This window comes from Vicia villosa, unplaced genomic scaffold, assembly GCF_029867415.1.
Source record: "Vicia villosa cultivar HV-30 ecotype Madison, WI unplaced genomic scaffold, Vvil1.0 ctg.000114F_1_1, whole genome shotgun sequence".
Taxonomy (NCBI): domain Eukaryota; kingdom Viridiplantae; phylum Streptophyta; class Magnoliopsida; order Fabales; family Fabaceae; genus Vicia; species Vicia villosa.
This window is the reverse complement of record NW_026705022.1, coordinates 827,354-848,314: the sequence shown is the minus strand read 5'-3', so window position 1 is coordinate 848,314 and position 20,961 is coordinate 827,354. Positions and strand designations below refer to the sequence as shown.

The 20,961-nt window shown below is 34.0% G+C and overlaps 4 protein-coding genes across 6 annotated transcripts; 3 read left to right on the top strand and 1 right to left on the bottom strand.

Annotated features, from left to right (window-relative positions):
* Positions 1–5,298: 5,298 nt before the first annotated feature.
* Positions 5,299–7,619, top strand: LOC131624383 (uncharacterized). The gene is made up of 3 exons (XM_058895334.1): positions 5,299–5,441; positions 5,850–6,752; positions 6,932–7,619. The coding sequence occupies exons 1-3, from the start codon at positions 5,299–5,301 to the stop codon at positions 7,617–7,619; spliced, it is 1,734 nt and encodes a 577-aa protein (XP_058751317.1).
* A 1,579-nt stretch (positions 7,620–9,198) lies between these two features.
* LOC131624351 (uncharacterized) lies at positions 9,199–11,481 on the top strand. 2 transcript variants are annotated; one of them, XM_058895302.1, is made up of 2 exons: positions 9,199–9,337; positions 9,591–11,481. In XM_058895302.1, exon 2 carries the CDS (start codon positions 9,591–9,593, stop codon positions 10,992–10,994), a length of 1,404 nt encoding a protein of 467 aa, XP_058751285.1. In that variant the 5' UTR covers positions 9,199–9,337; the 3' UTR covers positions 10,995–11,481. The 2 variants fall into 2 exon arrangements, with proteins under 2 accessions (XP_058751285.1, XP_058751286.1); XM_058895303.1 differs by having other exon boundaries at positions 9,217–9,337; positions 9,575–11,481.
* Positions 9,200–13,863, top strand: LOC131624354 (uncharacterized RNA-binding protein C1827.05c-like). Of its 2 annotated transcripts, none has more exons than XM_058895305.1 (9): positions 9,200–9,337; positions 12,295–12,397; positions 12,511–12,625; positions 12,737–12,792; positions 12,887–12,934; positions 13,038–13,135; positions 13,231–13,300; positions 13,368–13,478; positions 13,560–13,863. In XM_058895305.1, the coding sequence occupies exons 2-9, from the start codon at positions 12,311–12,313 to the stop codon at positions 13,605–13,607; spliced, it is 633 nt and encodes a 210-aa protein (XP_058751288.1). In that variant the 5' UTR covers positions 9,200–9,337; positions 12,295–12,310; the 3' UTR covers positions 13,608–13,863. The 2 variants fall into 2 exon arrangements, with proteins under 2 accessions (XP_058751288.1, XP_058751289.1); XM_058895306.1 differs by lacking the exon at positions 9,200–9,337 and adding an exon at positions 11,122–11,260.
* A 1,682-nt stretch (positions 13,864–15,545) lies between these two features.
* On the bottom strand, positions 15,546–20,524 carry LOC131624352 (uridine kinase-like protein 5). The gene is made up of 14 exons (XM_058895304.1): positions 20,392–20,524; positions 20,208–20,299; positions 19,902–19,971; positions 19,698–19,813; positions 19,527–19,623; positions 19,375–19,454; positions 19,100–19,294; positions 18,914–18,997; positions 18,762–18,822; positions 18,631–18,691; positions 18,242–18,335; positions 16,251–16,323; positions 16,090–16,172; positions 15,546–15,997 (listed from the first exon to the last, which is right to left on the bottom strand). Exons 1-14 carry the CDS (start codon positions 20,501–20,503, stop codon positions 15,851–15,853), a joined length of 1,365 nt encoding a protein of 454 aa, XP_058751287.1. The 5' UTR covers positions 20,504–20,524; the 3' UTR covers positions 15,546–15,850.
* Between the last annotated feature and the right edge of the window lie 437 nt (positions 20,525–20,961).

Genomic DNA, 20,961 nt, shown 5'->3' with positions numbered 1-20,961 from the left:
GGGTTACTGGGTTAGTTTCATTAAGTCTATAATTAATGACTATTCTTATTAAAAATAATAAAATAATATTTAAATTAAAAAATAGCTATAGATATTAAAAGAATAGTTTAAACAAAAGTAATGTGAAAATAGAGGGAATGTATAGTGGAGTTAGTGGAAAAAATAACAATTTGTAGTACTGAAATAATAATAATAAACTAAAAAAATATATAAATATGTTTATTAAAAAAATTAAAATAACTATTTAAATTGGTATTAATGTCAATTATATAAATTTAATATAATGAGAAGTAGTAAATTAAAATTGGTATCAAATTGGTTGTACTAATGTGGAATACAATTATATAAATTTAACGTAGTCACTTGATTCTAGTTTTTTAATTAATATAATTTTAAATTTCTATTAGTAGTAATATTTTTTAAAATTTGTAGATACATCTTGCAAAGTTGGGATAGAGGGCAGTGCTCAAGTATCTGACCATAACGCAATATGGACCCTCCAATTTGAAAATTAATTAAAAAAACTGACTATATAAGAAATTTATAATATCATATTTACAAATGAGTAAAATGATAAATTTGTCAAAGTGTCTAACCATATAGCATTATCACTTACAAATTGGCTATATAAATATACAACATATTTAATTATAAAAAAATTGATAAACTTATAAATTATCCAAAAGCAATAAATTAAAAAACAACTATATTAGAGAACAATTATTGAAAAATAAAAATTAAAAAATAGTGAGAAGAAAAAAAAAACAAAGAAAATAGAGAAATGAATTAAGAGAGAAAGAAGAGAAAATATAATAGTCAAGGGTGCAATGGATGAGTGGAGAGGTAGTGAAAAGTTATTCCAAACTGTAATATCCTGTTGATTCTCTTCATTACCAAATATTTTATTAATTAAAGCAGTGGAAACATGGGTAATGAGAAGTCTTCGGTGGCTTGGTCCGGTCCTTGAGTATTGTGTAGCTCTAACTACATCACAATCAGCATCAACATCCATTGCAATTCCTGAATCCACTTTAACAGAAGTTAAAGCACTGTTAAAATCAAGTTCATTTTCTCCATATGTAAACATTGAATGCTACAAAGGATAGAAACAAAGATTTAGCAATATAAATAGAGATAAAGGTAAAAACAAAAGGTCAAGAATATATAAACATTTTCTTAACTAATAACAACTTTTGCAGCATGCTCTTTAGACCGATTATAAACAAATATGTACATATATGATATGGTTGCGAAAACAATATTAATCTACTTTTAATATATAAAAAGAAACTACTATCAAAGTTATAGATTGAATTTATTTAATGTATTTGAGTTGAATTCCTCTTAACGAAACTTCACATTATCAGTCTCTTTCCATGATAAATAAGATGTTTAAGACAATTTCACATGCAAATTACATATTACTACAATATTAAGCTATTCCAATGTTCTACATAAGTATGCAATTTTGCCGCTTAGTATATTGATATATTTAGATACCATGATAGTTAGTATATTCAATGGGAATTTATCACTCATACAAAAACTTCTCAAAATATATTTCATGCATAACTATATGTTTAAATATCTATCTCTTTATATACCGTGAATGTTTATGCATTTAGATGAGCATAGAAAAGAAAGTTAATGTTTTGACATGCCTCAGATTTGCTTAGATGATGTAGCAGATCAGAACTGGATAGTTCATTCAACTCTTCTTTGTATTCACGCGTAGCTGTTTGAACTCAATTGAAACAAAATATATGAAAATAAGCTACTTTGTTTTAAAGTTTCAAATTTTCACACTTTAAAATATATTGTTCCCTCCAAATTGTGTTGTGATGAATTAAATTATTTACTAATTTACAATCATCGTGCTTAGAATGCAAGAATGATTAAAAACACACTTAAACTAATAAGCACTTAACAAAATCAAAAACATGTACCATGAATCGTTTGCAGCTTATTTTTAACTGCACTAACACAACCTTCGCATGTCATATCCACCATATACTTCAGCTATAACATCAAATAATAACAACAACAAAACTCAAATGATTAAGTATTAAACTAAACATCTTAATCTAGCATCATAGCTAAGGAAGCTAAAATAATTTAAAATTATAAATCGAATTAATCAAAAACATAGTTTCTTTCTTCCTTCCTCTCTTAAGCACAACAACAACTCATTATTATAAATAAAACTGAAAACAGTACTCTCTCAACAACAACAACGGACGACAACACTCACGAAACATGAACTAAAACAAAATCTAACTATAGAAAACAAACCGACAAAAAATGTTGCAGCGACAGCGACTAATTCTACCTTCAGCACAATCCTTGTGGTTCAGCAGATCTAGAGTAGAGAGAGATCGAGACAACAAACTTACGATTTTCAGAAAAAGTTCGGGATGCTCAGATCCTCTCCTCTTCTCTTTGATTCCATTTCTGATTTTTTTATTCTCAAAAACATGGTTTGTATTGCTGATGAATGAAGTTTGTGTTTGGTGTGTCAAAGTGAAATTGACGAAGGTGAATGTTTGAAATGGAGATAATGAAAGTTATGGAAAATAAAGGTTTGCTCTTTTGAATGTTGTATGCACCTGAAAGTGTTTTAAACCAAATAGTGTACTTTCTTCCCAAAGCATGGTGATAGGCCTTTTAACTTTAACTGTGATTTTTCGGTTGCCGCATGCATTGAGCGGTGCATTTTTAACTTGCATTGAAAAATGGTGAGTCATTTTTAAAATCTGCATTGTAAAATGTTAAAGACTAATTTAGTAATAATGACACAGTATTTTAAATATTTTTGAAATGGTTAAAATGCAAAATGACGTTAGGAACATGAATAATCATGTTAAATTAGTTTCAAGTAAATTTTGGAAAAACAAATGGTTCATAATTATTATAAAAAATCTTTAAATGAAATAGGTTGATAATTTTTCCGTTTTATTTTATGGGGAGGAGGAATTAGGCTGCCAAAGTTTTGGAAAATGATAGTGTAAATGGAAGGTCATAAACAAATTATTAAGAATATAGAACAACAACATGCAATACCTAAATGAATATATAAAAATAATTTTAAAAATTGAATTATTAAATTTACAATTATAGTAAGATTTCCTAATGTAGAAATAATAAAAATAGCAAACTCTGTATAATTGTGACACTTGTCAAAATTGCCAAAATTCTCATTTTGCTTTATTATATTGTATGATTAGGGGAGGGGTAGTTTGTTGAAGAGAAAGCACAACAGCAGACAGGAGGTGGCTGACTCTGCCATTATTAGAATTTTGTGGAATAATCAATTTTTAGGGTCTTTTATACTGAAAAACCATGTGCTCTGATGGGGAGTGGGTTGTCGGGGGTGATTTCAATGCGGTGGCTATAACACCCCATAATTTCAATTTATAAATTTAATTTGGATTTAAATTAAATAATTGGAATTTTAGTATTTTATTTGGATTTAATTGGAAAATGATGGAGTAAGAGCTATTGGGCTTATGGTGTGATGTTAGTAAAAGAGGGGTGCTAATTGGTTGGGCCTTTTACTAAGTTGTGGTATTTTATTTTATTTTATTTTCATAAAATAAGAAAAGGAACCATTTGGGGAGAAAGGAAGAACACGTGAAAAGGGCAAGAGAAGAGAAAGAGGCAAGAACGTGAAATCGGAAGGAGAGCATTCAAGAGATTCATCGAGGTAAGGGGGGACTCTTCCTTTTAGTATCTCTTTTTCTCTTATGTGGTCTTAGGTAATAGGTAGATTGATGTGTAGTTTGATTCAATTAGACATTGGGATTGTTGGGTTAGGGTGTTCTAATTTGGATTGAATTGATGATAATTGTGTGAACTATTTGGTTAATAATGAGTTTAAATGATGTTTTGTGGTGTATGATTGAATGTATGATGATTATATGCCTGTATGTGATGTCTGGGGTCAATTTTGGACTGAAACTAGGTGGAATCGCAAGGTCTGTTGCAGACCTGAGAATTGCTGAAATCGCAGGTCCGCTGAGCGGAGGGGGTCCGCTGAGCGGAGCTCCCAACGTAGTTTACTTCTGTTTGACGTTGCTAGAGGTCCGCTGAGCGGAGGTCAGAAGGAATTCGCTTCTGCCTTGCGTCGCAGAGCGAACCTTGCTGAACGAGAATTTTTCTAAAACTTAAATAGCGTATCTTTTGATCCGTGAATCCTTTCTTAGTGCCGTTTTGGGCGTTGTGCAAGTAATTAAATGTTTTATATGATGAATGATGAATATGGGCAGTAGCCGACTTTAATTCTTTAAAACTCAATTTAATTACTTGATGAGAATTGAACATTGTGTGCATATGAGATAGGTGTGACAATGTATTTGATGTGATGATGAATTGGTTGTGATTATTATTATGATTGTGATGAATGCATGACTATTTGAATGATGTTGAAAACATGTACATACTTATTCGGTGATGTGGTGTTGAGATGAATTGTTCATCGTGATTTCGGTGATGTTTTTAAGTATGTTATGTGTGTTTCATTCATTCATATGCATTTGATGTTGGATCCCGGTGATGTTTGGATCGTTGGTGGACATATTTCCCATTGTGCGGAAGTTGTGTCGGTGGGCCGTATCTCGATGAGGCGTAGATCGGTTAGGTGGATTGATTCCACGGTTTATTGGTACCACATGCATAGTGTCAGTTGTGTCATATGCATTTCGTCATAACATGATTGTATGGATTTCTGTGTTATGTGTTGTAATCTATTATTGTGTGAACTGATGAATAATAGATGTGAATCTGAATATGTATAATTGGGTGAACGGTATATTATGATGCTTGTTACTTATGAATTGCATAATATTTACTAATTGAGAATGAGACTCACCCTTACATGTTGTCATTTTCAGATTGAGGAGTAGCGACATTAGTGCTTAGTGAGGATGACTCGTAGAGTTTATCCGTTTATGTTGAGTCGTGTCGGTCATGCTCTGATCTGTAACATTGGGGAACGATAGTTTTAGAGTTTTTATGAGATTACTCCATTTTATTTGGTGTTGGATTATATTTCCATTTGGCTGTATTTAATGATGTTTCTTATTCCGGTGTGATAAACATGATTATGTTTTGGTGAACCGTTTCCTAATGAAGCATGACTTGACCATGGTTGGTTTATTTATTTTAAATAATTGTGGCACCCTTGTGTTTATGTTTTTACTCTGATATATTTATTTAATTTGTCGCGGGGTTTAGAAGGATGTTACAGTGGCTAGTAATGATAAGAGGATTGGTGTGGAGGGAAGGTGTAGAAATTCATAGATGAAGGTTTTTGTGGAGTTCATCAAAGACAACAAATTGATTGATGTTCAATGCAAAGGTAAAACTTTTAGTTGGTTCAGTGGCGACGGGAAGGCTATGAGCAGATTAGATAGGTTTCTAATATCTGATTCTGTTATCTCCAGGTGGGGGGTGGTTGGTCAATTTATCGACAGACGGGATATCTCCGATCACTGCCCTATTTGGCTAGTTGTTAACCGTTCCGACTAGGGACCTCAACCTTTTATGGTTAACGATTGTTGGTTCGAAGATGGTAAGTTTTTGTCTTATATGGAGAGGGAGTGAAGTAAGCTGGAGGTGCAAGGTAGAAGCGATTTTTTTTGGCTTTATACCATCGGTTTAGTCCGGTGCGGGGGCGAGTTCTGGCATCAAGTGGTTCCATCCCCCTCCCGATCGCAGTTGCGGGGCACCGAACCGTGGTTCTCCCTACCAAGTCCAGCGCCAATCACCACTGGACCAACTTTGTGTTAGAAGGTGAAGTTTCTTTTGCTTAAGGTCAGTCTTAGAAGGTGGAACGTGGACGTGTTTGGCAGGTACGACTTGGAAATTGAAGAGGGCATCTCTGGTATCAACGAAGCTAACTTTTTATTGGCAAGCTGTAAGGAAAATCTAGTACCAGAGGTGGTGGCGAGAAGAAGCGAGGCCACCAGTCGTATGTGGAAATTTATGAAAATTAAAGAGAACATTTTGCTGCAGAAGTCGCGGGTGCGGTGGGATTCTGAAGGTGATCTTAACAGCCATTACTTTCATAGTTGTTTGAAGGAGAGGAGGAGAAGGAATTTCATTGACGGTGCTGTCTCTGAGTCGGGTACGCCAGAGTCAGTGGAGAAGGTTAAGGAGAGGGTTAGAGGTTACTTTGCGGAGAAGTTTGTAGAAAAGGTTAGGGAGAGACCTGGTTTTGCTGTAGGGACCTTTAAAGTTATGTCTCGGGAGGACTCGAGGATGCTGGAAAGCCCTTTTACAGAGGACGAAATCAAAGGAGCGGTTTGGGGTTGTGAAGGGAAGCGGTGTCTGGGTCCGGACGGATACACTTTTACATTCATTAGGAAGTGTTGGGGTTTCATGAAGGAGGATTTTTACAAGTTCTTTCATGATTTTCATAGTAGTGCGAGATTATCAGAAGCCATAGTGTCTTCCTTTATCACTTTGATTCCGAAGAAGGATATTCCGTTGGGACTTCAAGATTACAGGCATATTTGTCTCGTGGGCTGCTTGTACAAAGCTTTGGCAAAGTTACTTGCTTCTAGATTGAAGAAGGTTTTGGGCGATATCATCTCGAGTAGCCAAAGCGCTTTCATACCAGGAAGAAACTTACTAGACAGAGTCTTGGTTGCCAACGAGGCGGTGGACTATGCTAAGAAGGCGAATAAAAGTTTCTTGTTGTTTAAGGTTGATTTGGAGAAAGCGTACGATAACGATTGTTGGGACTACCTTCGGTAGGTGTTAGGCCAGATGGGTTTCGGAAGTCGTTGGTTGAAATGGATGGAAGCTATTGTGTTTAGCAGTTGGATGTCTATCTTGGTGAACGGAAGCGCGACCAAAGAGTTTAAGGTGGGCAAGGGTCTTCGCCAAGGGAATCCGCTGTCGCCTTTTTTGTTTGTTATTGCTGCTGAAGGTATATTGTGTCTGGTATGAACGCGTCAATTATAGGTGATTACAAAGGCTTTTTGGTGGGAAAGGATTGTGTTGTCAATCTGCTGCAGTATGTGGATGACACGTTACTGCTGGGCCAGGGCAATTGGAGACAGGTTTGGGCGTTTAAAGCAGTGCTTAGGGGCTTTGAAGTAACGTCGGGGCTGGGGGTAAATTTCCATAAGAGCAGGTTGATCGGGATCAATTTGAGTGAACATTTCATCGGAGCAGCAGCGAACTTCTTGACTTGTAAGATAGAAAAGAGTTCTTTTAGCTTTTTGGGTTTGCCCATTGGGTGCAATCCAAGGAGGATCGATACTTGGAAACCGTTGATTGGGAAGCTGAAGGCTCGTCTAGACAATTGGAAAAGTAGGTTCCTTAGCTTCGGAGGGAGAATAACTTTAATTAAATCGATTCTATCTTCTTTGTTCATTTTCCTTCTTTCATTCTACAAAGCGCCGGTGTCGATCTATAAAGAAATAAGAAGGATTCAAGCAAATTTTCTTTGGGGTGATAAAGTTTCCAAGAAGAAAATCCATTGGGTCGGATGGGATAAAGTTTGCACTCCTTTGGATAGAGGAGGTTTGGGAGTGAGGAAAATCGAAGAGTTTAACGATGCACTCTTGCTTAAATGGAAGTGGAGGATAATTCAAGGGGGTCACTCTCTTTAGCTGCAGACGTTGGAGTCTAGGTATGGTAATGTGAGATCTTTCCTGTATTCTGGCAGTGAGCTTAAACCAGGATATTTGTGTTCGGAGTGGTGGAAAGACTTGGCAAAGATGACATCGCAACAAACAGGTTCGGTTTTTGACAACAACTTAATGTTCAATATTGGCATAAGAAATACAGTTAGGTTTTGGGAAGACTGTTGGAACAGGGACTTTAGTTTGAAGGACTACTTTCCTTCTTTTTATGCTATGTGTCAGACGAAAGGTTTCGCGGTGTCACGGATGGGTAAGAGCGAGGCAGGCACTTGGCTATGGGGAGACTTCGGCATATATCCTCCAGTGTCTCAAATAGTCACTTCGGATTTGATGAATCTGAGGACTGTGTTGAGGGAGTTTGTTCCGAGTTTCGCAGCTTGCGATAAGGTGGTGTGGAAGTTGGACGAGGAGCGGGGGTTTACGACGCATTCGGGTTATAAGCTGTTATCGCAAAATGTGGAAGAATTGGATGCTGGTTTGTCTTTGGTTCTCGACAATGTGTGGCATTCAAAGGTTCCTTTCAATATAAGAGCATTCACGTGGAGATGCATTCTTAACCGGATGTCGTCGAAAGTTCAGCTTCTTCGGAGAGGAATGACTCTGGAATAGTTGAACAATAACTCTTGTGTGTTATATTCGGAATCTGTGGAGTCTCTGTCCCACGTGCTGTTTCAGTGTCCAGTGGCAGTGGAGGTTTGGAAGTATATAGAGGTTTGGGTTGGGATCAAGGCTGTAACAGAAGAGGAGGTGTGGAGAAATTATAATAGCTGGGTGGTTGTATGTAAGAAGAAGAAGGTTAAAGATAAAAAGGAGGAGCTTATTTGGATGGCGGCTGTGCGGGGGTTATGGAATTTACGCAACGAAGTTATTTTCAATAATGGCGTGTGTACCTTATCCAATCTTCTTTGGTCTATCAAGCTTAAATCTTGGAAATGGGCTATAGCAGGTGAAATTTCTTGTACCAAATGTAACTTTTACGAGTTTTGTCAAAACCCGTTGATATATCTATCATAGGTTTCAGTTGGTTAGCAATTTTTCTGCGTTTTTGAGGGAGTATTCTCGTTTGTGTAAGCGGGTTCGAGTACCCCTAGTACTCCCGTTTATTTGATTACTTGCTTAGAAAAAAAATTTTAGTCCATGTAATTAATATATTTTTATCCCAATCATCAATGTCACGTATGCAAAATTTGAGAGGGACCATGAAAATTTCAAGTGAGGTAAAGTTTAGGGACCAAAAAGTTGGTTTTTAAAATAGAGGGACTAAAAGTTAAAAAATATCAAAGTAGGAGGACTAAAAGTGCATTCAAGCCAAGAAGAAAAAAAAAAGAGAATTTTAGTCTACATGTCATTAGAGGACTATCAAATACTAAATAGAACAAACTTGAGAGGCCAAAATCAAACAACTAAAATTTGAAGGCTAAAATAAAAAAATTAGAAAATTTGGAAGGCTAAAATAAAAAAATTAGAAAATTTGAGGACCAAAATCAAACAATTGAAATTTGAAGGACCAAAATCAGACAATTGAGAAATTTAGGGGCCAAAACTACATTTTAAAAAAAACAGAATTCTTTGAAACCTTCGTGTCTGTGACATCGCCCTAGCAGCTCACAGTTTCTTCTCCGGTCGCTGTCCACTGCTCACCAACCACCGCCCTCAGCTCATCATCAATTGTCTTCTGTTTTAAGGTTAGCTTCTCCCTCTTTATCGAATAATAAGAAGGTTCGGTTTCACTAAAAAATAAATCAGAGGTTCGATCTCAAAATTTAGGGTTCAATTTTTGTTGATTTGCTTTCTTAGGTTATTTCATTTTGCAATTTGTTTTTTTTTTTGGTTAATTTCAGAATTTCTGTTTAGTTTCATCAAAAGTTTCTATTTCGTTAAAAATTTATATCATAATTTTGTTGAAACCACCGCAATTGAAGCCGTTTCATTTTGAAGATGAAGAAGGTTCAATGGTTCTGGACTTGGGTGATAGGTTCGGTCATTTTGAGACTGATTCTGGTTTACTTCCCCAAAAACCTTAACCTCTCTTCTCGGCCCGAAATATCGACCCCTCTCACTAGCATTCGTCGACTTGCTGAGGGTTACTGGTTGAAGCAATCATCAATGTCACCCTATGCTGGATCAATGTACCACGGCTCTCCTTTGTTGTTGACTGTTCTTGGACCACTAACAGTTACAAAGATTGAGGGACAACCCGATGATCTTTTATGCAGTTTGGTTTTTGTGATGGCAGATGTTGTCGCTGCAATGCTCATTTGTGCTACTGGTAGAAAACTTCAGGTGGCGTACGGTTCAAGTTTGCAATCTGTTGGGCTTTATCAATTATCAGAGGATTCAGATGTTTTTCTTTCAGGGGAGTTAGCTGCTCTTGTGTACTTGTGGAATCCTTTTACGATTGTTGCATGTGTTGGTCTATCAACTTCTGTGATCGAGAACTTGATGGTTGTGTTAACCCTTTATGGAGCGTGTGCACGAGTAGCTCCGCTGGCTGCTTTTGGGTGGGTTGTAGCTACTCATTTGTCTCTGTACCCGGCAATCCTTATTATCCCAGTAATACTGTTATTTGGTTATGGCCCTGATGCTCCCCCCAGGAAATTATTCCGGCCAAGGAAAAATCTTGAAGTTGATGATTCCACCTCAAGCAATATGAATTGTTTAGAAGATGAATTGGTAAATGAGAAAAGGATGATTAAAGTATTCTCGTGGAGGCCAGTTGTGCTTTTTTTGTTCTGGGTTTTGATGTGGTCATCCTACGTTTTAATCCTCTGTGGCATTTGTGTCCAACAGCATGGTGGTCTGCAGGAGATGTTCAAAAGATCCTATGGCTTCATTCTTAACATACAAGATTTGTCTCCAAACATTGGAGTTTTTTGGTACTTCTTTGCAGAAGTTTTTGACTTCTTCAGAAGTTTCTTCCTTATAGTATTCCATGGGAATATTCTATTGTTGATAGTGCCATTAGCCATACGTCTTAATCACCGGCCTTGCTTTCTAGCTTTTGTATACATTGTGCTTTCTTCCATACTGAAGTCTTATCCTTCTGTTGGTGATTCTGCTTTGTACTTGGGTTTACTGGGCTTATTTGCTTATGAACTCAAAGATATGCAGTATTCATTCTTCCTGTTTTCTGGTTATGTTGGAGTTTCACTTTTTAGCCCTGTGATGCACAACTTATGGATATGGAGGGGTACCGGCAATGCAAACTTTTACTTTGCTACTGCAATTGGTTATGCTTTCTTGCAGATCATTCTGGTAATTGAAAGTGTAAGCGCCATGCTTAATCATGACAGAATGTTTACAAAGTTATCTACTGCAAAGCTTCAAAATGTCAAATCTTGAGGGATTCTTTTGAAGTATGATTTCAATGCATCAAAAGTTTCTGTAGTGTCCCCGAGCTCACTTGATCTTGATCCAAAAAAGGAAAAATTATAAATTCCACGGTTGGACTACGACTGCCCTTCAATTCCTTTTTATCATCCATATGTATTGCTTTGAATGCAAAGCTTTGTAGTATTTGAACGCAAGACTCTACAGGGGATGCTGGTTGCCAGTTACAACAGTAGAATTTTGTCTTAAGGATAAACATTCACGATTACTTTGTTAAGGTGATTGGAAGTTAGACTTCTTGATGTGCCATTTAAGATGTTTAGGTGGCTTCATTCTTCAAATTGAAGTACAACACATGTTGATTTGTTTGTATGTTCCAAAAAAAATCATAATTTTGTAGTATTTGATTGATGGATTTGGAGAATGGAGAGATACAAATCCGACACTTTTGTATCAAGTTTCAATGCTCATGTTATAATGATTATAATTTTTTTTTATATGTTAGTTTGTTATTGATTGACTTTTATGAAATTGTTTGTTTACTGAAAAAAAAAAAAGAACTCTTGTTATCAATGTGTGATTGCATCATTCACTTTAGTAGGGTTGATTACAGGGTGCATGATTGTATGATTTTATGAGTCTATTATTTAGGATCTCTTAGAATTAAGTAACTTTTAAGGCAACACACAAACTCCCTATTTCTACAGATATCTCATCCAAAGAAAAGGAAAATCTCGAATTAGAGGAAAAACAGAGGTTAAACCAAAAATACACTTAAATTGTATAGGATCCATTTTTTTTATTTGTTTATCATGTTTTTAGAATTGATGACCTTATTGTATATTTATTGTTTATTTCTGTGAATGTTAATTATCTTAATAAGCTGAGTCAATATCTATGCCACGTAGGATTTGTTCTGTTACAGATATGTTAAGTTTCAGCTTAGTTTGTTACTTCATTGTTATGATAAACTCTTGTATGATACTTTCATTATTCATTCATTTTGAATAAGAGATTCATTTCAAAATATGAATCCTTTTCTTCTCTTTGTTTTGAATTTTGATCTGTTTCTTTTAGTAGTTAAATGTGTGTGGAGTTAGGAGGAGAGATTGATTATTTTATGACACTCTCAGTCATCATCACTTAAAATTCGTATGTTATTGTTACAAATAGATTATAGCGACGTTATGACTTGTATATTATCATTTGAACAAATCGCTAATGTTCCTTAGTACACTACCTAACTTTGCCTTTTCTTGAATCAGTTTTTGAGTCCCTCTAATTATGTTATTGCTACTGCGGTTTGTAACAGTTGTGTGAAAAGTGAGATGGGGACCAAGGCAAAGCAAGCTATAAAGAAGAGTTTGAAAAAGTTTAATGTTACTATTAAGCCAGCTGAGGGTGCTGATTTTTTGGTATGTCAATGTTTGGTAACATTTTTCCTCTCAATTTTTAATCTGCTTTTTCATCATGGTTAATGGTGTATTTGATTAATTGCTTAATTTTTTTAATCTGATTTGGTGTGTAGCCATTGGCAGGTGGTCCGGGTCGCAAACTTCCAGAACTTAAACCGTTGGAGAATACTTCCCCTGTTTTGTATATTGGTAGGATTCCACACGGGTTCTATGAGAAGGAGATGGAAGGTGCTTAGCTTACAGTTATAGATTTTTTTGGTTATGTTTATTGCTTCCTCATTTTTTAAGATTGCTATTTAGCTGGAAGGAAGCTGAATTTACAAATTTGTCTTTTGCCAGCTTATTTTGCACAATTTGGAACCATTAAGAGATTGAGAATTGCCAGAAATAAAAAGGTCAAGATCCTAAACTTGTTTTTCACCGCTGTTGTGTTTGCTTACACTTGTATCAACTATTAATATGATGATGGTTTTTCTTCATGTTTAACAGACCGGAAAATCAAGACATTTTGGGTTCATAGAATTTGAATCTCCTGAGGTAACAACTATTTCATCTGTATTGTGTTATGGTTTTGATTTATGGTTATATAATCTTTGTTGTAACCTCTTGTTTATGCTGATAACATTTCTATTTTCTATAGGTAGCAAAAATTGTTGCTGATACTATGCACAATTATTTGCTTTTCGAACACCTTCTTCAGGTTTATGTGGTACCTTCAGAAAATGTTCATCCCAGATTGTAAGTTACTATTTTATAGTTGTTTCTTTTTCTTTCTTTTCTTGTGTTAAAAGAGAGTTTATTATGAGATAATAAGGTGGTGTTTTTCTTTGTAGATGGAAAGGATTCAATTACCGTTACAAGCGGTTGGACTCTCTCGAAATTGAACGAAAGCGACATGACAAGGTATCTATTTTTATTAGTGGGGTGCTCTTTATAAAAAGAAAGTGAGTTAATTATTTTGTCATTTCAGGAAAGAACATTGGAAGAACACAAAAAGCTGGTTGATAGGGTTATGAAATGCGACAAAAAGCGTCGTAAAAGGATAGAGGCTGCTGGCATTGATTATGAATGTCCTGAGATTGTGAGCTTTTTGCCTTTATCAATCTTTTGACCTAGTCCATGTCTTGAATTTTTCTCATGTTATGTGTACTTGGTTTTGCAGGTGGGTAACCTCCATCCTGCTCCAAAGAAGATAAAGTTCGATGACTGAGAGTAGGTAACATGTTTCCTCTTTAAAAGTTCGACCATTCACCTCAGGAAGAATTTTAACAATGAAATTTTGATATTTTGCTCTCTTGTTAGATTTTGTTATCCTTTTCACAATTCATTAGTTTTTGTTGTAGTTAATCACTTTCTTTAATCAAAAGATGAACCGTTTATTGGTTTTGGATACTGGAGATGGTTAATTGTTTAGACTTTGTTGATTGTTGATAGTAAAAGTATGGATAGGAAATGCATTTAAATTATGTTATGCTTAGGTCAAGTTGAGAATCAGGTAATTGTACTGGAGTAATAGCTTTTGATTGTCAATTAAAATGTGATAATTCTTTATGTTAAAAAGAAACATGGTTAAATAAAAGAAAAATTTACCTCTCTCATAACATTGTAATGTTCTTTCAAAGTTTAAAATGTATATTTTTTCCTCATCAATACGGAGCCTTTTTTTGCGCAATAACTGAATAAAAAAGTGTTTTTAATAATCTCACCATATATTTAATTATACAATATACTAAACCAATTTGTGAAATGGCGTCAATTATTATACAGCCATAAATGGGTCTCAAGCTAATGTTCCCCTTGAGGTCCTGAGTTCGAAGGAGCCTAGGACTAATTTTTGGAGGCTATGTGGGACAGTAATACTCTCGAGTGGATTAGTCGGTATGGAATGAAAGAGACCGCTCTATAAAAAAAAAATTATACAGCCTAAACATTGAGAATCTTAGCACTTACAAAATTTATCAACTACATTTTACACTGGGAACCTCTTTTGGCATAACACATTAAATCATTCCGATATGAAGTTGTTCTCCTTCCTGAAATATATAGGTGCTGAAACCATTACCAAAATAATTAATATATATATCATTCAACGATCAAATATATAATAATTTTGCTGAAATGAAAACCACTATTATGACATTGATTCCAGTAACAAGAAAATCTTAAAATTAAATAGTATTGTAATCATTAAACCATCAACAATAATGCATATTGTTTATCTCTAATTCAAAATTACTTTCATATCAATTAATCATTATTGAAAAATTATAAATCGAACTTGAGTCTATAATACAAAGAACGATTTATGATAAGGGGATTCCTACAAAGACATGACCTGGACTACAATAAAGTATATGCAGTTGTAGTTACAATCAAGACAATTAGGTAGTGTTTGACCCAACTTTTTATCTACTTTTACAATCAAGACAATTAGGTAGTGTTTGACCCAACTTTTTATCTATTTTTCTTCTCCTTACAAGGAGATGGAGGGCCAAACACATTTTTTATAAAACTCTTATGAAAAAAAGTAGTTTTTTTCTCAAGGCAAAAAATTAAATAAAAGGAGCTTGTAAAAAAGGCGTTGAAACCAACTTTTTTAGAACTTAAAACATGTGGCCGCGGTTCGAATCCCAACGAAAGCATTTTCTTTATAAAAAATTGCGCTAGTGCAGTAAATGACAATTTTTCAATTTTTTCTACGGTTCATAACATCTAGAGTTATGTTTTATTTTATTTTTCTCCTTCTGTTTACATCATCATTTTTGTAGATACTAGTTTTGTCCAACTTTTTATTCGTTTTGTATATTATATCTTATTTTATTGTATAATGATTTTCAATAATAATACTATTAATTTCTTATACTATACACTATAAAATATTAATACAATAATTAATCAATACGCATTAAAAATAAAATTAAAAATAACTCTAAAGTTTAAAAAATAATCATAACCAAACAACTTTAACTTAATTTTAAAAGCTCTTATTTTTAACTTTAACTTTAAAGTAACTTTTAAGACTTAAAAAAGTCGGGCCAAACGAGCTCTTAGACTAATTGTTCCAATTTATAGTTTCACAAAATAACGCATGATCTAACTTAAGTAAGCTTTTCCAAATGGAGAATGTGAAGAAGAGACACATGTAAGTTAACTGTTAGAGTTAGAGATTACGAAAAGGAGACTCGTGGATACGGATTAAAGAATACTCTATATGTTCTGAAATAATATACCAGATCATGAAACAAGAAGATTGACGGCTTCCTACTTCAACAAAGTTTCTTAATTTTGTAATTGCGCATCATATTTACTATAGAAACTCAAGAAAAAAAAACAAACACAAATTGATTGTGTGTTTGTATGTTGATGACACGATGATAGGTTATTAAATTTGACATCAAAGAAAACAAATCTATAGATAAATTTTCATCACTATTTCGATTTTGCTATCGAAAACTAATCATCCGTGGCAAAGTAACGATCACCAAACTCGCCCAATCCAGGGATCACACGAGAACTCTCATTTAGCGTTGCATCAATCTCCGATGTTACAAGTTTCATCATTGGAAATCTCTCACAAACTGCATTTATTCCTTGTGGTGCCTACATCATAATGAAATTTACAGTTAGATATATAATACTATATAGTGCAAGGAATTAAAAAATGCATAAGCTTAATTCTTAGTGATACTCACTGCTATTAAATTTAGAAAGATGATGTTTGATTCTAATACACCTTTCTTCAGAAGTAGAGAGATAGCTTTCACTGCAGAACTTCCTGAAAACAATTACAATTATTAGATATAATTAGACATGAAATATAGAGAGTTGTTTATGCCAATATAGTTTGTTAAACCTGTAGCTAGAACTGGATCAAGTAGCAACACATGACGACTTGCAATATCTGATGGTAGCTTCTCATAGATTAACTGCATCACATTTTCAGATTATGAGATAATCACTTTGATTAAGTGCTTAATTAACTTCTTATGCATATACTGTTTTTACAACAAAAAATCATATAAAGTCAACTAGTTACAATTTTCTTTTAAAAAGTAAATAGAAAATATAAACAAAAGACACTAAAGACCAAGGTACGAAACAAAGCGTTGAAGAAGGTACGAAGGGTACCTAACAGCCAACAATACAGAAACAAAAATGTCGCAAAAACAATCAGTAACACCAACCACCAAAACAAGTGGGAAGAAACACAACACCCAAACAAAGAGAATAAACTCAAAGCAAGGCAAAGTGAAAGCGCCAAACAGAGAACATGCTAGAGCTTCCCAGACAAGAATCAGCAAAGAGCAGTATCATCTCCACTGGAACAACAAAAACACACTAAAGGGAGGATGAAGACACTCACGCCGCTCCTGACTCAAATGTAAGATAAGATTCTCAAACGAGACTAGAAAGCACGAGAGTTATTTATGGACCTATAAAGATATCATTTTCAAGCCAAAAAAGTACTCAAGTATCCCATGTCCTTAGTTGTCACCAATTTACACGAGAACACTATATCATTCTGAGATTTTCAAATGGATCAAATTGCAGCATGCCAAATCATAAGCAACCCCTCGTAATCCTAGACAAACTAGCAATCAAAGAGAATATCTGAACGAGGGTAATTTTTTTTAGGTAAAACTACGCTCCAATTCAGCCACCTGAAAATTATGTACCAGATAATCATTACTACCTCACAGGTCACAAAAAAAGGTGAGAGGACGACTCAAGGGTCTCCGAACCGAAAGGGTAAGAGGCACCCCTGAGACTATGGTGATCCTGATCCCTCTCTTAAGAAGGTTCTCTCTAGTAAAAATATCTTGCAGAAGAACTCAGGAGAAAACAATATTTTAGAGGAAGCCCAGCTCTTCTAGATTCTAGAAAGAACTAACTCCACTAGGTAAACTTGACGATCTCTAGGCAACTCCCAAGTGAGAAGGAAAGAGTAAGCGGATGCCACAAATTAAAAATCATCTTTAAAAAAAGCGCCACCACCACTTGTTTGGCAGAGAGGAAGGACAAAAATTCCTAATCACCAAACTCTTCTCCACTTAAAATCTCAAATCCACAACTGAACCTTCCACCTACAATTTCTGCCCGGGGATAGAAAATAGCCTAGGAAATCTAACTCTAAGAGGAATATCCTCAACCCAAGGATTGCTCCGGAACTAAGTGAGAAGACTAAGTCCAACTCTCTTAAGCATACTATCCCGACTGAGGGGCCCTCCCCTTTGGTTCCTAAAAGGGACACCCCTCTCCATTGACACTGACCAAAGACACCCAAGATTCTTGAGCTTGCACACATCATACCACTTAACCCAAGCAATCCTAAAATCCCCTCTAGCTCCACCCCAAAGAAATCGCCTTTGAATTTTCACAATCTTCTTCCAAACTTTGACATGTATCTTTAAGAACGACAAATAGAAAATATGAATGACATTGAAAGACATAATTGAAAAGCATCACACTCTTTTCCAAAAATACATACATATGCCTCCACAAGTGGAGTCGTCTAGAAATTTTAAGTTGTTTTCGTAAACCGTTTTCAAGAGATTTATAAAAATAAATTGAAAATAACGTATGATTATATCATAAACCATGTTTAAAATTTCTGCAAAATAATTTCAGGAAAGTGTTTATGTTTTTTTTGGTATCATTTGCACATAACAAAAATTAGGGTTGGATTCAAACTTAGACTTTTAATTAATTTGGAAGAGATCTTACCATTTCATTAAAATACTCTGAAGTGCTTATGTTAAAATAGATAAACTTGATTAAATAAATCACCAAACAGATCCTTAATCTAGAAGAATAAGAAAAAGCAAGGTATTGGCATCCACAAACCTGTCTTCCATCTGTGCCATGTCCAAGAATAAGTATTTTACCAATTTTGATTCCTTTACAACATGCTCTCAATGCATTTTCCATGCTTTCTCCACTGAGATTAATTCAAATAAAAACTGTTAATAAATATGTTTGATATGCTTCATCCACCTCAAAATTTAAAGGGTATGCATTTCTAGTACTTAGCCCTACAACATTAATAATTAATTGTTAGGTTAATATTTTCTCGTTCATCCGATTTTAAACTTGCGTCTTCTAACTTCTTTAATCCTTACTTCAAGTCAAGTAAGCTATCCAACCCGATAACATAGATCTTTCTGCAATTACTATTTGACTGGACGATATCATCTACGCTCGACAACATAGATTAAAAACTTAAAATTAAGTACCTTCTAATAACTGATACTCCGCATAATCTGCTACAAAAAATCACACCAGAATATACAGATCCTACATCCACAAGATAAAGTATATGAATACAATTTTTTAAAGAAATGCATCATTGTTAAAAAATAACTACCTGTTGGTGTTGTGACTTGTTTTTCTGTAAAAGGAAGATGACCAAGTCCATGTTCAACAACCTAACAATAAAAATAAAAATTCATCATACTTCAAAATTTATGATAATTTTTAAAATTACTTTAATTTTATACAAATTATAAATAAGTTTACCAATCTAATAAGACGATCCGAATAAAATACAAAATCATGTTTTGTAGTTCCAACATCACGAATTAGAGTATGCATTCCTTTTATCTGTATACAAAAATATACCAGCGAGTAAAGATAAAGAGACTAAAAATACAACGAAATTTAAATTATTTTATGAAATCGGTTATATGACTAAGAAATATTTACCTGAAAAGTAGAAAAAATGACAAAAATATTTGGATATATTTTACACAAATCATGTTGACCAAGCTTTGTCCGAATATTTTGAATTATCAAATCAATAGCAACATCATTATCTCCTCCACCAGGTATGATAATATCAGCATATTTTTTTGTTGGAAGTACAAAATCTTCAAAACTAGGTTTTACAAATCTGCAATACTGAATATTTATTTTTTAATTAGTTCTTATACAACATTGAATAACAATGCATTAATGACTTAATCATATAATTAACTAACTTGGTCTAGAACATTTTGAATGTTTCTCCCATGTTCAATTGTGAGGCGTTGAATCCTTCGTGTGAGGCGAATATCAGAATCTGCATTACTTAAATCATAATGTGTTTATTGTCTATATGAACAAGAGAGAAAATTTTGATTAATTAACCAACCTTCGTCAACAAAGATCTTCATGTTCAAAAGATCGCGAACACGGGAATCGTGAAGAACTAGTATTCCTTCTAAAACTACGATGTCTGCAGGATGAACCTACAAAAGACCAAAAGATACAGAGTGTAGGGTCTAAAGCAAATATTTGTGATTTTTGATATGTAGGTTAATACCTGGCGTGGAGGTTCAATTCTCTTACGAGTACTCATATTATAATTCGGTATGGAAGCCGGTTGCCCATGTTTTAATTTCTCCATACTAGAAAGCATAAGCTCTATATCAAATGCATCTGAAAATTAAGGAAGGAATATCAATTATTATTCTAATCTAGTTGATTAGGTTTTTCAAAATAGTTATGCATCAAATTATGTACTCACCAGGATGATCAAAGTTATAGTCATTAACTTTTTGTAGTATATCATCACTCAATGAGTGGTAAAATGAGTCCTACAAAATCATTTGTAACCGTGAAAACTATAATTCATTCGAATAATAATACAGAATTACGGTCGTTCTGTAATCGCCTTCGTAGACACATTTGGTCGATTTGCATAAACAAAAATCATATTATTGGTTTTTTGGTTACAAAATCATATTTATTATCTCACATATGTAACATGATTCAACTTCACACCCTAATATTAAAGTAAAATAAAATTTTAATATTATGGAGAATTTATTACTTGATTAATGAGGACAATACGTTGATCATGAAGCTGGCTGTTTATCAAGTTGCATACAGTTGTTTTCCCAGATGCAGTTCCACCAGCAACACCTGAAAATTTTTAATTTTTTTAAAAAATTAAAAATTAGTGTAAAAATAATTTAAAAACATTATAATAATTAGACAAAATTTTGATTTGTTACCAATGAAGAAAGGTTGTTTGGGAGATGGTGGAGCTTTGGAGGCATTAGATTGGACATAAAGCTTGTCCTTAGTGTCAAGATTCAATGCTTTTTCTTTTCCAGAATTATTCATCTCTATTAATTACTATCTACAAATCTATGATTTTTGTAATTAGCATACATGTGCATAACACTTTCATCTATGATTGAGATCAAAATAGCCTAACACATATGGTAAGGAAGAATTACAAACCTTTTTTTTCTGCTTGTGTTTTGGAAAATTAGTTAGTGTTGTAGTATTATTTTGTTTAATTTAATTAATTATTTAATTAATACATCAATTTGTGTTGTTGGCTATTAGTTTCTATTTTTAGTATAATTATATAAAATATACATGAACTAAATGATTCATTTGTATGTACAAGTGTTGCATGATGATGGAGACAATCAAGTATGTATAGATACATGGTTATACATTGAAATTGAACACACTTAGGAAAAAAGGATAGTACATACCAAATGTAGCAAGATTGTTTACTTTTAATTTAAAAATAAATAAATATTGTTTTATTTTATTTTGTATGTAATTCA

Bases quoted from the DNA above. Each gene is read 5' to 3' on its own strand.
- LOC131624351 (XM_058895302.1), top strand. From the start codon at position 9,591: ATGAAGAAGGTTCAATGGTTCTGGACTTGGGTGATAGGTTCGGTCATT.
- LOC131624354 (XM_058895305.1), top strand. From the start codon at position 12,311: ATGGGGACCAAGGCAAAGCAAGCTATAAAGAAGAGTTTGAAAAAGTTT. The intron at 12,398-12,510 runs GTATGTCAATGT...TTTGGTGTGTAG, and splicing joins CTGAGGGTGCTGATTTTTTG to CCATTGGCAGGTGGTCCGGG. The intron at 12,935-13,037 runs GTAACAACTATT...TATTTTCTATAG, and splicing joins TAGAATTTGAATCTCCTGAG to GTAGCAAAAATTGTTGCTGA.
- LOC131624352 (XM_058895304.1), bottom strand. From the start codon at position 20,503: ATGAATAATTCTGGAAAAGAAAAAGCATTGAATCTTGACACTAAGGAC. The intron at 19,455-19,526 runs GTTGGTTAATTA...TAAGTAATGCAG, and splicing joins GAAGATCTTTGTTGACGAAG to ATTCTGATATTCGCCTCACA. The intron at 16,324-18,241 runs GTTTGTGGATGC...AATGTGATGCAG, and splicing joins ATGGCACAGATGGAAGACAG to TTAATCTATGAGAAGCTACC.
- LOC131624383 (XM_058895334.1), top strand. From the start codon at position 5,299: ATGAAGGTTTTTGTGGAGTTCATCAAAGACAACAAATTGATTGATGTT. The intron at 5,442-5,849 runs GTGGGGGGTGGT...CGTGTTTGGCAG, and splicing joins TCTGATTCTGTTATCTCCAG to GTACGACTTGGAAATTGAAG. The intron at 6,753-6,931 runs GTAGGTGTTAGG...TTGCTGCTGAAG, and splicing joins GATTGTTGGGACTACCTTCG to GTATATTGTGTCTGGTATGA.